This window comes from Pongo pygmaeus, chromosome 2, assembly GCF_028885625.2.
Source record: "Pongo pygmaeus isolate AG05252 chromosome 2, NHGRI_mPonPyg2-v2.0_pri, whole genome shotgun sequence".
In the NCBI taxonomy this organism is placed as follows: Eukaryota; Metazoa; Chordata; class Mammalia; order Primates; family Hominidae; genus Pongo; species Pongo pygmaeus.
This window is the reverse complement of record NC_085930.1, coordinates 139,832,010-139,847,585: the sequence shown is the minus strand read 5'-3', so window position 1 is coordinate 139,847,585 and position 15,576 is coordinate 139,832,010. Positions and strand designations below refer to the sequence as shown.

Below are 15,576 nucleotides of genomic sequence, written 5' to 3'. Positions count from 1 at the left end.
TCTTCTTCCTACAATAATAGCTTTCTTTAGCTGGAAGAAATGAGGAGCTAAGAAAGACTGTAAATATTGCCCTTACAAATATAACCCTGTTCTCCAGCAGTTTTAGCAAGGCTTCATATGGCCCCAATATAGAATTTTACATATTATAGACTGAATTAAGAGATTCAAGAACCAACTTAATAAATGCCTCACATATATTGAAAGTTTTGCTCTTTAGGTTTAATCAGGAAATTTAAAACTAAACAAAATATTGTTTTTGTCATCAGTTTTATGATAGAATATGAAGAAATAAGCTTATTTTATAATAGTTCATTTTGGTACAAGTCAATATATTCTTTTGTAAAAGAACAAAAATATTAGTCTCTCTAATTGGAACATAAACTTCACATCGTTCAATTATATATTTGGGTTTTGTTCATTACCCTAATTTCAGAGTCAGGTAACTAGGATAGACTGTTGTGGTAAAGATCAGTAGTGTTCACCCATATCTGATTCTCTCCTCCTTGGGCACAGGAAAGACTGTACTTCCCATGCCCTTGGTGGAAAGTTGGGCCACATGACTAGCTTTAGTCAATGAAGTTGCGAGGAAGTAATTTCCAAGCTGAAGAATTTATGTGTGGGTGTGCTACTTCCAATCTACTTCTGCTGCTTGTGGTGGAACATTGAAAGCCACATGCTGAGATGGTGGTGGTATAAAATAGACGAAGCCTTGGTCCTTAGTCACTGCACAGGGAATATCTGCCCTGAGAGATTCCTTCCCACATAGGACTTTATAGGAATGAGCTATAAATCCCTTGTTACCTAGGTCACTAGGTGTATTTGTTACAGCAGCAAGTATAGCCTAGCCTGACCAATACAATTGAGAAATATCATATTGTACTTTACAGAATCAAAGACACCATCAATTTTGAAATGAATCATTATATTATATATCATTAATAAAACTGCTATCCATGAAATTATGATATGCGATCTATTTTAAGATGGATCTCAATTTCAGAAGTGTTCAAATGTGCAAAACTCTGCATTTTAGACTGCATGAAACATGGTATATGTCTAATTGTAAGGAAACCTAGAAAATTTTGCTCTCCCTCTCCCTCTCCCTCTCCCTCTCCCTCTCCCTCTCCCTCTCCCTCTCCCTCTCCCTCTCCCCTTTCTTCGGTCTGCCTCTCCTTTTTTCGGTCTCCCACTGTTATCGAAGCTGGACTGTACTGCCATGATCTCGGCTCGCTGCAACCTCCCTGCCTCGGGCTCCTGTGACTCTCCTGCCTCGGCCTGCCGAGTGCCTGGGATTGCAGGCGCGCGCCGCCACGCCTGAATGGTTTTTGTGTTTTTGGTGGAGACGGGGTTTCGCCGTGTTGACCGGGCTCGTCTCCAGCTCCTGGCCTCGAGTGATCTGCCTGCCTCGGCCTCCCGAGATGCTGGGATTGCAGACGGAGTCTCGCTAACTCAATGCTCAGTGGTGCTCAGGCTGGAGTGCAGTGGTGTGATCTCGGCTCGCTGCAACCTCCACCTACCAGCCTCCTGCCTTGGCCTCTTAAAGTGCTAAGATTACAGCCTCTGCCCCGCCGCCACCCCGTCTAGGAAGTGAGGAGCATCTCTGCCTGGCTGCCCGTCGTCTGGGATGTGAGGAGCCCCTCTGCCCGGCCGCCCTATCTGGGAAGTGAGGAGCGCCTCTGCCCGGCCGCCCATCGTCTGGGATGTGAGGAGCGCCTCTGCCCGGCTGCCACCCCGTCTGGGAGGAAGTGAGGAGCGCCTCTGCCTGGCCGCCACCCCATCTGGGAGGAAGTGAGGAGCGCCTCTGCCCGGTTGCCCCATCTGGGAAGTGAGGAGCGCCTCTGCCTGGCCGCCACCCCAACTGGGAAGTGAGGAGCGCCTCTGCCCGGCTGCCACCCCATATGGGAAGTGAGGAGCGCCTCTGCCCGGCTGCCACCCCATATGTGAAGTGAGGAGCGCCTCTGCCCAGCCGCCCCTTCTGGGAGGTGAGGAGCGCCTCTGCCCAGCTGCCCCGTCTGGGAGGTGAGGAGCGCCTCTGCCCGGCCGCCCCGTCTGGGAGGTGAGGAGTGCCTCTGCCTGGCCGCCACCCCGTCTGGGAGGAAGTGAGGAGCACCTCTGCCCAGCTGCCCCATCTGGGAAGTGAGGAGCGCCTCTGCCCGGCTGCCACCCCCTATGGGAAGTGAGGAGCGCCTCTCCCCAGCCGCCCACTCTGGGAAGTGAGGAGCGCCTCTGCCTGGCCGCCCACTCTGGGAAGTGAGGAGCGCCTCTGCCCGGCCGCTCACTCTGGGAGGTGAGGAGTGCCTCTGCCCGGCCGCCCTGTCTGGGAGGTGAGGAGCGCCTCTGCCTGGCCGCCACCCCATCTGGGAGGAAGTGAGGAGGACCTCTGCCCAGCTGCCCCATCTGGGAAGTGAGGAGCGCCTCTGCCCGGCTGCCACCCCCTATGGGAAGTGAGGAGCGCCTCTGCCCGGCTGCCCACTCTGGGAAGTGAGGAGCGCCTCTGCCCGGCCGCCCACTCTGGGAGGTGGGGAGCGCCTCTGCCTGGCCACTCCGTCTGGGAAGGGAGGAGCGCCTCTGCCCGGCCGCCCCGTCTGGGAGGTGAGGAGCGCCTCTGCCCGGCCGCCACCCCGTCTGGGAGGAAGTGAGGAGCACCTCTGCCCGGCCGCCCCGTCTGGGAAGTGAGGAGCGCCTCTGCCCGGCCGCCACCCCACATGGGAAGTGAGGAGCGCCTCAGCCTGACCACTCCGTCTGGGAGGTGAGGAGCGCCTCTGCCCGGCCGCCCCGTCTGGGAGGTGAGGAGTGCCTCTGCCCGGCCATCACCCCGTCTGGGAGGAAGTGAGGAGCACCTCTGCCCGGCCGCCCCGTCTGGGAGATGAGGAGCACCTCTGCCCGGCCGCCCCATCTGGGAGATGAGGAGCACCTCTGCCCGGCCGCCCCGTCTGGGAGGTGAGGAGCGCCTCTGCCCGGCCGCCACCCCGTCTGGGAGGAAGTGAGGAGCACCTCTGCCCGGCCGCCCCGTCTGGGAAGTGAGGAGCGCCTCTGCCTGGCCGCCACCCCGTCTGGGAGGAAGTGAGGAGCGCCTCTGCCTGGCTGCCCCATCTGGGAAGTGAGGAGCGCCTCTGCCCGGCCGCCACCCCACATGGGAAGTGAGGAGCGCCTCAGCCTGACCACTCCGTCTGGGAGGTGAGGAGCGCCTCTGCCCGGCCGCCCCGTCTGGGAGGTGAGGAGTGCCTCTGCCCGGCCATCACCCCGTCTGGGAGGAAGTGAGGAGCACCTCTGCCCGGCCGCCCCGTCTGGGAGATGAGGAGCACCTCTGCCCGGCCGCCCCATCTGGGAGATGAGGAGCACCTCTGCCCGGCCGCCCCGTCTGGGAGGTGAGGAGCGCCTCTGCCTGGCCGCCACCCCGTCTGGGAGGAAGTGAGGAGCGTCTCTGCCCAGCCGCCCCGTCTGGGAAGTGAGGAGCGCCTCTGCCCGGCCGCCACCCCATATGGGAAGTGAGGAGCGCCTCTGCCTGGCCACTCCGTCTGGGAGGTGAGGAGCACCTCTGCCCGGCCGCCCCGTCTGGGAGGTGAGGAGTGCCTCTGCCCGGCTGCCACCCCGTCTGGGAGGAAGTGAGGAGCACCTCTGCCCGGCCGCCCCCTCTGGGAAGTGAGGAGCGCCTCTGCCCGGCCGCCCTGTCTGGGAGGTGAGGAGCGCCTCTGCCTGGCCGCCACCCCGTCTGGGAGGAAGTGAGGAGCGTCTCTGCCCAGCCGCCCCGTCTGGGAAGTGAGGAGCGCCTCTGCTGGGCCGCCCCGTCTGGGAGGTGAGGAGCGCCTCTGCCCGGCCGCCCCGTCTGGGAGGTGAGGAGCGCCTCTGCCCGGCTGCCACCCGGTCTGGGAGGAAGTGAGGAGCGCCTCTGCCCGGGCGGCCCCGTCTGGGAAGCGAGGAGCGCCTCTGCCCGGGCGGCCCCGTCGGGGAAGCGAGGAGCGCCTCTGCCCGGGCGGCCCCGTCGGGGAAGCGAGGAGCGCCTCTGCCCGGGTGGCCCCATCGGGGAAGTGAGGAGCGCCTCTGCCCGGGCGGCCCCGTCGGGGAGGTGAGGAGCGCCTCTGCCCGGGCGGCCCTGTCTGGGAGGTGAGGAGCGCCTCTGCCCGGCCGCCCTGTCTGGGAGGTGAGGAGCGCCTCTGCCCAGCCGCCCTGTCTGGGAGGTGTACCCAACAGCTCCGAAGAGACAGCGACCATCGGGAGCGGGCCATGAGGACGATGGCGGTTTTGTTGAAAAGAAGGGGGGGAAGTGTGGGGAAAGGAAGGAGAGATCAGATTGTTGCTGTGTCTGTGTAGAAAGAGGTGGGCATAGGAGACTCCATTTTGTTCTGACTAGGAGAAATTCTTCTGCCTTGGGATGCTGTTGATCTATGGCCTTTCCCCCAGCCCCCTGCTCTCTGAAACATGTGCTGTGTCAACTCAGGGTTAAATGGATTAAGGGCGGTGCAAGATGTGCTTTGTTAAACAGATGCTTGAAGGCAGCATGCTCTTTAAGAGTCATCACCACTCCCTAATCTCAAGTACCCAGGGGCACAAACACTGCAGAAGGCCGCAGGGACCTCTGCCTAGGAAAACCAGAGACCTTTGTTCATGTGTTTATCTCCTGACCTTCTCTCCACTATTATCCTATGACCCTGCCACATCCCTCTCTCCGAGAAACACCCAAGAATGATCAATAAAAAAAAAAAAAAAAAAAAAAGAAAATTTTAAGACTTGCCTCATTTTCTAATAAGAATATCAAACTTGAATGTTGAACTATTAGGAGAATAAGTCACACAGATAAATTTCTATTTATAATACATTGTTAATTTAGTAACAAATTTAAACTTATGTTCTCATATTATACAAAATATTTAGAGCTACTGCTTTTTTCCCACTCTGAAATTTCATGAAATACAACTATTTAAACTCCTCACATGCATACTGACTAAGTGTCCTTGTCATGACTATGAGTTGTGCAACTCCTTACTTCCAGCTCATATTTTTCAGATAAAGCTCTTCTTGATATCTGCATAGGAAACTGTCAGTACAAGTTCTATCTTTTTCTTAGCCTGTCTGTGCTATTATAACAAAATACCACGGACTGGGTAACTTATAAAGGACAGAAATTTATTTCTCACAGTCCTGGAGGCTAGGAAGTCCAAGATCAAGGCAACAGCAGGTTCGGCTGTGTGGTAAGGGCTGCTCTCTGCTGCCAACATGGCGTATTATTGCTTGATCCTCTGGAGTGAAGGAATACTGTGTCCTCACATGGTGGAAGGTGGAAGAACAAGAGGGATGAACTCACTCCGCCAAGCCCTTTGATAAGGGCACTTAATCCCATTCATAAGGAGGGAGTCCTCATGAGTGAATTGCCTCTTAATGACCCCACCTCTTAATACTATCACATTGCCAACAACCGAGTTTTTGAGAGCAGACATTCAAGCCATAACAATCTTAAAGTACAAGTACAGTCATGCACTGCAAAATGACATATCAGTCAACAATGAACCACATATACAGTGGTGGTCCCATAAGATAATAATTAAACTAAAAAATTCCTATCACCCAGTGACGCAGTGTAAACACACATACCGCACTGTCAGTCATATAAAAGTATAGTGCATACAAGTATGTACAATATAATCATAATTATGTTACTTTATATATTTACTATACTATACTATTATCATTATTTTATAGTATACTCCTTCTACTTATTTAAAAAATGTTAACTGTAAAACCTTCAGGAGATATTCCAGAGGAAGGCATTGTTATCATAGGAGGTGACAGCTCCCTGCATGTTATTGTCCATGGAGATCTCCCAGTGGGATGAGATATGGAGGTGATAGGCTGATATGTGTGTTCGTGACTTCGTTTTTAACAAAGAATTCAAAAGTTAAAAAAATTAATGTTAAAAATAGAAAATGCGTATAGAATGACATAAAAAAGAAAATATTCTTGTACAGCTGTACAATGTGCTTGTGTTTTAAGCCGTGTTATTATAAAATAATCAAAAAGTTTTTAAAATTAAATTGTATAAAGTAAAAAAGTTACAGTAAGCTGAGGTTAATTTATTGTTGAAGAAGAATATTTTAAAAATAAATTTAGTATAGCCTAAGTGTTATATATACAGTGCTTATATATAAAGTCTACAGTAGTAAACAGTAGTGAATATCCTAGACCTTCACATTCACTCACCACTCACTCACTGACTCACCCGTGGCAACTTCCAGTCCTGCAAGCTCCATTCATGATAAGTGCCCTATACAGTTGTACCACCTTTTATACTGTGTTTTTACTGTATATTTTCTATGTTTAGATATACAAATACTTACCACTGTGTTACAATTGCCTACAATATGCAGGACAGTAATATGCTGTACAGGTTTGTAGTGTAGGAGCAACAGGCTATACCATAGAGCCTAGATGCGCATTAGGCTATAACATCTAGGTATGTGCAAGCATACTCTCTGATGTGTGCTTAAGGATGAAATTGCCTAATGACACATTTCTCAGAACATATTGCTGTCATTAAGCAGTACATGACTGTATTCATGTGAGTGATATTTGAATAGGTTTTTTGTATGTTGTTGTTCATCCTGTGTCTGTAATTTTTATAATATAACTACTTACTATTCTTTTTAAAGTGCTTTTCAAAGACTTGTTAACAAAGACATCCCAGTTTTTCAACCTATGCTAGGGCAAGAGTCAGGTTCACAACCTCAGTACTGTAAGGCAGCATAGGATATGTTCTAAGAAAGGAGAAAAATGGTCAGGGAGATTAGTCAAAGAGTCCTGGTAGAAGACATCTTCTGACGTCGAATCAAGGAGGACGTCTTTGAGCTGGGTCTTAAAAGATAAGTTCGATTCTAACAAGTAGACAAGACGTGATAAGCACCACCTAACCATTCTATATCTGACTTGGTAGTAATAGCTCCTGTCACTGATTGAGCGAAATACAGTAACAGACATGTATGTTACCGTATGTTAACATATGTGTTATATCAAATACATGTTATCTCACTTCATACTCACAGTAAATTTTTCAGATTGGTATTACTAACTGCATTTTATTGATGAAAAATAAATTTGAAAACTGCAGATCACAGAAATTATGTTCCTTAAAATCACAGTGCGATCACATGGGAAAGTCAGGACTCAAAGGCAGATCTGAAAGATTCCCTTTCATATAGCAGCTTAGCTTTCTTTGGGCATCATAACAATGTTCTCCAAGTGGTAAGCACATAAGTATGGAGCACAACTGTGAAACCAGCATGCATGGAAAATAAATGCATCAACTAAAGGAAAACCATACTGTGGTATGTGCAGAGCACTGTCTGAAACACACATTATATAAGGTTTTACTCTATTACATTTGTTTCTATCCAACCTTAAAGCTATGATTGATACTTATTTAATTTTCTGCTTCATTGATTTGTTCCAAATCTGAGCCATGATGACCCAAGCAAGGCCACTTAAGGATGCCCTCTGCCTTACTAGCATGACCTTTAGTATAATAACTACTATATGATTTATATTTAGCTAAGGGATGATCCATGGGATCACATATAGCCTTCCCAGGTGGTTTACTTATTTTGAGAGGTCCATGGGTGCTGGTTTTCCCCATGAATACCTGACGTTCTGGGACTAGTTTTCCCCCTATTTATATTACGTTTGCTTAGGATGCCATGTCAAAGTGGCTTGTTGGGCAGATGTTAGTCAGCACCCAGCTTAATTTTTCAAATTGGATATAATCTTTGAAATTTTAGTTAGCGACTTGTCGTACAGAAGGAACACTCTAAATTATTAAATATGCCTCAGGGTGGAGAATCAGCACATCTTCATTCAGTATTAGATTCACTCTAATTATCCTCTAGAACTCAGAAATTAGTGAGAACTGCAGGCATCTTTATTCCTGAGAGCAAGTATTAGAGTCAGGAGGAAATACTACTATGAAATGCAAATGTAACTCAGTGGAATAAGTGACAATTATGAAATAAAACCACCATCAATTTATCTTTATAAATCAACTCTTGAAGACATCTAAAGCTCCGGAAGTGATGGAAGATCTAGGAATGTGGAAGTAACCCCTGGCATTTGTTTGGTCTTCTTTTCTGAGAACTAAAGAGCCAGGCAGCTCCACCAGCTTCTCCATCTTGGGCTGGGCATTGGAGTCTGAGCTATCACCTTTTGTTGTATTATGCTCCAGTGGCCTTAGTGAGCACTAGGTCCTTTTAGATCTGCTGGTAGGGCTCTCTGCTACTCAGATGTGTGCACCTCCACCCCCAACTATAAAGACTGAAGAGAGAGGAGCTAAAAGATCCCTGTCCCTTATCTCCAAATAGCCAACTTTCCTCCTTGGAAAGGACCCCGAAGCTTTGTTAACACTCCTTGTGGAAGACAATGTTGTTCAGCTGACGTTAGAAGAAAATCTCAAACCCCGTGATCACCTTCTGGATTAAGGAGTTTTGTCCCAAGTGATACCCAAAGATCTTCCCAATTGCTTTCTATCTCCACGACTTCACTCACATCTTTCTTGGCCATTCATTAGCTAACACATAGACAGCTAAGCATTACATTGTTCCTTCTGAATATTTTAACTTTTTTTAATTTATCAATTTTATTTAGGTATAATTTATATACAATAAAATGCACTAATTTAAAGTATAGAGTCCAGTGAGTTTTGACAAATTTACACATCTGGGTAGCCATCACCACAATCAAGATAGCAAATTTACAAACTTTTCTATCACAAAAAAAGGTTTCCATGTGCCCTTTTAGAGTTAACTCCCACCACCACCACCCCCAGGCAACCACTGGCCTAATTTCTATTACTATAGATAAGTACTTCTGGTTCCGGAACTCATAGAAATGGAATCATTCAGTATGAACTCTTTTATGTGAGGCTTCTTTCACTTCACATAATTTTAAAAGTATTTATCTATATTGTTGTATATATTGGTGTGTGTTCCTTTTCAGTGTCAAGTAGTATATATGCCATTGACAAACTACACATTTGCTTATCCTTTCACCTGTTGATGGACACTTGATTTGTTTTTTATTTTGAGTACTTATGAAAAAAACTTCTAGAAACATTTGTGTACAGGTCTTCTTGTAGACATATTTTCAGATAACTATCTAAAAGTGGAATTACTGAGTGAGTAGAGGTTTTCTTTCAGATAACTATCTAAAAGTGGAATTAGTGAGTGAGTAGAGGTTTTCTTTTTAAAATTAAAACAATAAAAACATATCATGTTTAATTAGCAAAGTTCAAATCACTTTATTTCCACTTGGACATTTAAAAAGAAGAGGTGATGTCGTAAGTCATAGAACAGCCCAGAACTGTAAAGGGCATGTGGGGTTCCTACAGGCAAGCAAAGCACAACCACCTACAGGTCAGAGCTATCTCTGAATACTGGGCTCAGTGATTGCTTAAAGAGTGGCTGAACAGGAAATGAAGAGGTGACAGCTGGTCAGGATGTGGGTAAGCAGCCAAGGCCTACTTCACTGCATTCTCCACATCTGAATGGTGGGGTAGGGAGTCATGCTCCTTGTAGACCCAGGCCCTAGAGTCTCAGGCTATTCCAGCTTTGGAAAAAATACTGCTCTGAAAGTCAGCTGTGAGTTGCTAAAAAATAAAATAAAAAACAAAGGCTAGAGTACAAAGAAGTTCCTGGCAAAAATTAATGTGCAAGATATCATTAGCATTACATATAAGAAGTTAAATGGGGATAATTTCTTTAACATTCCAGTTGTACTTTCTTATTTGATTATAATGGTTACCCATGACTTTCACTAGATTAAATCAGCTATAGTCAACTAATGCATATCAAATATAAATAATAAGTCTTATCCTGTCTTTCTTCTCTGCAACTAACTCCTCATATGCCAGAGGGAACTTTCCAATTCAACATCAAAGACTAATTAAACGTTTGGTGTAGGAGCTTTGAAAGAATGACTGTATAATTTTATTTTACATATACATGCCAAATAAAAAATAAATAAAAACTTCCTTTCAGTGCTGAAAGTTTGTAGTCTAATCTTCTAAAAGGCAAAAAATAATTAACCACTTCAGAGTTCATCAACAAATTGTCTCATGTTTCAAAATTTCACTTCAATTAATCTCTGTGATCACTAATTTTCTGGTAGTTGCCCACCATTCTAATGATTTGTCAAATCCAAAGGTTGCATTTTCCTTTTTTCTTCTTTTTTTACTTTTATTTTAGGTTCATTATAGTACTATTCACAATAGCAAAGACATAGAATCGACCTAAATGCCTATCAAGGTTGTATTTTCATAGTTCTAAGTTTATTTTTTGAATTTAATATTAAGAAAGAATAGCATTTAGAAAGTATGAATTTTCAGACAGGAAAAAATAACAGAAATGTTTAAAGTATTTTACAAGGCATCTGATCCACCTAAAACTATTATGTATTTGTTCTAATCTGATAGTTTATCATAGAGGCCTAAATAGTGTTTACATTACAACATGAACAAAGTGGTCAAAGAAGTAGATTTGACGACTTCCAGTTTGGCTGGTAAATCAACACACTGTCTACCATACTGAAACCTCCATGACGAAAGACAAAATGAGAGGTAAGAAGGACATAGCTTGGGTTTTCCATAGTAGCTGGAACCTGTGGTCAAGACTAGCTTGGGAGTAATTTGGCTACAACAGTTCACAAAAATTAGCAAAGAGACACATGACAAAGACTCTGCCTTTTGAAAGTCCAGTTCCTTTGACATGTTTTTCTGTTTCTTACAAGTCGATTGCTTCTACCCACCACCACCGAAAACACACACTTTGGGGGAAATGGAAAGGGTGGTATACTAGATAGAAAGCAGGAACTCTGTTGTCCTTAAGCAAATCACTTAATGTCTTTGGCTTCTCATCTATGAAATGCAGTATTAAGTACTTTTCCTATGTGAAACCAGAAAGAAGCTCAGACTTTTTGGCCCTAGACCACCCATTCAATATCCTGTCCTGGGGCTTCCTATGCATAAATAGTGATGGCTCTGTCCTCCAGCAGAGCACAAGCCACAGGTATCGGGAGCTACATATTGCCTAACTTTCTCAGCTTTCTGTCACTGGAAAAGGGTCCGATCCAGACCCCAAGAGAGGGTTCTTGGACCTTGCACAAGAAATAATTCAGGGCAAGTTCATAGAGAAAAGTGGAGGCAAGTTTAATAAGAAAGTAAAGAAACAAAAGAATGATTACTCCATGAGCAGAGCAGTGGCATGAGCTGCTCTACTGAATAGACTTATAGTTGTTTCTTGATTATATGCTAAACAACAGGTGGATTATTCATGAGTTTTCCAGGAAAGGGGTGGGAAACTCCCAGAACTGAGGATTCCTCCTACTTTTAGACCATATAAGGTAACTTCCCATGTCATCATGGCACATGTAAACTGTCACGGTGCTGGTGGGAGTGTCTTTTAGCATGCTAAAGTGTTACAATTTACATATAATGAGCAATGAGGATGACCAGAGGTCACTTTCTTTGCCATCTTGGGTTTGGTGGGCTTTGGCTGGCTTCTTTACTACAGCCTGTTTTATCAGCAAGGTCTTTGTGACCTGTATCTTGTGCTGGCCTCCTGTCTCACCCTGTGACAAAGAATGCCTAACCTCCTGGGAATGCAGCCCAGTAGTTCTCAGCCTTATTTTACTCAGCCCTTATCCAAGATGGAGTCGCTCTGGTTCTAATGTCTCTGACATTTCTATTTTTAGAAAGAGAAGTCCATGGGATATTTCTATACTTCCAAATTTCACTTTTGGAAATTAACAAATAATATATTAAATACCATAAAAGGCCTAAGACAGAAATCCATCTGAAATACATATTTGTTTGTCAAGAATGTCTGTTACAAGATGGCTTCCATAGCACCATTTTAAAAGCTGGCTAATGCCAATCTAAAGAGCTTCAGGTGCTTGTCTCCCTACAGCTGAAGGAGGCAGCACAGGCTTTAACAGCTCTAGTAAGAAGACTTCAAGTGCAAATCTGGGATGAGAAGACAAGATAATCCAAGGTTCACTACCTTAATTCTCAATTTGAGAAGAGAGCTAAACTGCTGCCAAAGAGAGTTGTTGCATCATTTTGCAGCCATAAGGATGCACTTGCAGACCTCCAACAACACAGAGTGCAACTGGCCCAGGATCCCAGCTGCTGTGCTCTGAAATCCATCTCTGCATTCTCTCAGAGGCTACGATGCCTCCCGACGGGCTACTACTGGAGCACAGTAGGAATACAAAGGCAGGCCTGTAGGATGGCTGACTTTGCTAGAGGACTTCCTGATGCCTTTGCTACCTCTGACTGCAGAGGAATCTAGTTCACCTTCACCAAACCTCTCTTTTCACTTGGAATAAGACTTTAATCAGTGGTCTAATGGTTCCCCTGGTTTTTTCTAGCTCTTCCATATTTTCTTTTATATAAGCATTTTCTCTAAAAGTAATGTTGCAATTGTAGTCCCATCTTAGCATCTGCTTCTCAGAGGACCAGACTAACATTCACTCATGTATTCATCCACTCATTAATTCACTCAAGAAATATTTATTGAGTGCTTAGCATGTTCCTGGAACTTTGCTCTAGGCACTGGGGAGACTGGTGAACAAGACTGAGAAGACACCTATATTGATAACCCTCCTCTGCTCAAAGTGTCGTAACTGCTTCCCCTTCTTTAGCACTTACTGTGTGCTGGGCACTGAACTAAGACCACTCCACATGCCACGTCTCATTTGCTCTTCACAACAACCCTGAAAGAAGGCATTATTATTCTTATTTCATAGATAAGAAAACTGAGACCTAGAGAGATTATGTTGTCAGGGCCTTCTCTGATAGGGCCAGCTTTTTTACTCCAAAACTCATGCATTTAACCATTAGCTTATGATGTACCTACTCCATTTGCATGTATTTGCTCCATTTGGACCACTAATTAAAGTCTTATTCCAAGTGAAAATAGAGGTTTACTGGAAGTGTACTCGTTTGCTGTGTGGTCTGAGGTAGCAAAGGCATCAGGAAGTCCTCTAGCAAAGTCAGCCATCCTACAGGCCTCCCTTTGTATTCCTGCTCTGAGCACTTTTATTTTCTGGTAATGCACATCTGCATAGCTGATTTTCCAAAGCCTGGCTTCATTGCTTCAATTTAAATTTATGACAGTTGGAAGAACCATTTACAGAACAGGGAAGACACAGTGCTCCAGAGCATTCAGAGTTTGCACAATTCCAAAGTCAGGTTAACGACAACATTGTTTAACCCACCCAGAAGAGGTCTCTTACCAGGTGTGAGTTTCCAACTCATCCTCACTATTGCAAAGAAGATAAAAAGGACAGAAAAATCCTTGGCTTCTCTACTTTTCATCCTGGTCATAGCCCAGCCCTGGTAAACTGATAACAGGTAGCTGCATACACCCAGAGCTTCTCCCAGAGGCCAGAGAGGCCCACTGCAAAGTCAGCCACAGCAACCTGTGCAGCAGCTGTGAGCATCCTTCTGAAAACCAATGCAAACACATACCATGATATCCAAGGTCAGATGTGGCATCCTCTACAATTGATTCAAGTTTGCGGAGGTCCATGGAAGGAATAGGCTGAGACTCAGGCAGGTTCTCTAAAGTCGGTTCATCAGATTCCTTGTGGAAGGTAATTAACAATTCATGAGACGCTGATAGAAGGAAACAGCACTACCACAAATGAAAAAAAATTCTTATTTAGAAGACTACTTGGAAACAAGCCTACCTAATCCTCTCCCTTAAACGTTTTCAAACTTCAGGAGGTAAGTTGGGATAAGAGAAACAGCCCTGAATCAATGAGACAGGTGACCTTGCACAAAGCATTTAACCTTCATGGGCTTAGTTTCAGGATCATGACTAGATAAGCCAAGCGGGATGCCCAAGGTACCAATTGAAGGTACTCACTCCATTGACAGCTGAGGGGGGCCTCCTTCAATTTGGCACCTTGGGTGTTCCACTTACCACACCCTACTCCAGCCCTGCTCAGTTTCTGCATCTCAAAATTAAAGGTGTTAGCCTGAATGACTTACAAGTTCCCCTCTAGCTTTAAAGCTCTGTGATTCTATGAATTCCAATTTCCTAAAAGAAAAAGATCTAAGAGACCACATGAAAGAATTCACACTTCAAAAAAAGAAAAGGTTTAGCCAAAATCAATAGGTATTTCAATAAATCATTTTGCCTTTTTCCCTTAGTTTTGTGTGTGCGTGTGTGTGTGTGTGTGTGTGTATTTGTGTTTGAACCTGGAGCTGGTGCTGAGTTGATCTATTTTTCTTGATAAATGGTTTTCATGGGAAACTACTCCAAAAGTGTCTTTTTAATAAAAGAAAATTTAAAAGAAAATTCAAACTAATCTTAATAAGTAAAATGAAGCCATGCTATACTGCAGTGCGGTATTTGTGAGAATATCATCATAAAGTGTTTTTAAGAAGTCAGTTTTCTGTACTGTATGATAATTGTTTCAGGAGGCAAAACTGGTTCCAGATTTCAAAGGATCACTGAGAGGACACAGAGAACAGAGAGTACACGAAATATGTCTTTATGTGCACTTCAGAAATTATTTGAAAATAAGTATGCATTTGGACTCTCAATTAACTTTGATTTGCTGAGTTTCTCTTTGAAGAGAAAGATAGAATTGTTATAATTGTTTCTCTTAGAAAGAGAAGGACATGGTCTGATCTTTGGTCCCCATTACCACTCCATGTATGGAGACCTGATCTGCTATATACTTTTCACAGAGACCTAATTTTAGCCCCAGCAAAAATGTATATGCCACAGGATCAAAGACAGACCTGGCCTGTCTTACGTATTATGGTATCCAACTGTTTTAATCTGTCATTCTTTAGAGAAACAGTGCCTAACATGATTCCACATTCGATGGTGCTTCAAGATTTCAAAGCCCAAATTCAGCCAAGCAGAAAATGCCTGCGAAAATAAAAGGCCTTGTCAGCTAGGGTCTGAAAAACAAAGCAAGCCACTCTCTCTACATGCCTCAAATAATTTTTATAACATGTTTGAGAGGCGACACAGAGCCCATTCTCTCCCATAACTCTGATTCTCTCCTGTAAGTGCTTTTGAAATATAAAGTAGCTTGCTTCTGCCAGGCAAGAGAGATGCAAGAAGGAATAGAGAACAGAGCCCCAATGAGATTAGCAAGAAATTAAATCATAAACATGTATATGGGCAAGGGGAAGGAAAGCACTCAAAGATGGGAGCATTTTCCTCTTCCTCTTCTCCTTCTTTATCACATTTTTCTTTAGCCTCTTGCATCTGATTAATCTAATTTCTTTCCTATATTTATTTCATCTTTTTCAGCTCAATGAAGCTTTTTCCTGCTACATTTAAAACCCTTCAGGCTCCTCTGCAAAGTGTTCAGCTTCCCATTTTCTTTCCCCTTTGTTCTCTGGATATCATTAAACCTGCCTCACTTTTGTGCTTGTGAATATGATTAAACTTGCCTCTTCCCTGCCTTGCCACCTCTCTTCATCCTCGTCCTGGGGTGAACAAGAAAGTCTTCTCTCAGGTTGCTCCTCCTTTTCTTCCATTCCTTTTAAATGTGTTTTTTCCTAAAGAGATT

The 15,576-nt window shown here is 44.7% G+C and overlaps 1 protein-coding gene across 25 annotated transcripts in view; it reads right to left on the bottom strand.

The window, feature by feature from the left end:
• NEK11 (NIMA related kinase 11) overlaps positions 1-15,576 on the bottom strand; it is a 327,448-nt gene that overhangs the window by 167,202 nt on the left and 144,670 nt on the right. For 18 of the 25 annotated variants that reach the window (XM_054483262.2, XM_054483259.2, XM_054483263.2 and 15 more), the window contains 2 exons: positions 15,458-15,565; positions 13,508-13,622 (listed from right to left, as the gene is read on the bottom strand). In XM_054483262.2, the coding sequence (XP_054339237.1) occupies positions 13,508-13,622; positions 15,458-15,565 (223 nt within the window). Of the gene's footprint in view, positions 1-9,251; positions 9,626-13,507; positions 13,623-15,457; positions 15,566-15,576 lie in introns of those variants that run through there. The other 7 variants (XM_063661299.1, XM_054483267.2, XM_063661306.1 and 4 more) reach the window with 3 other exon arrangements.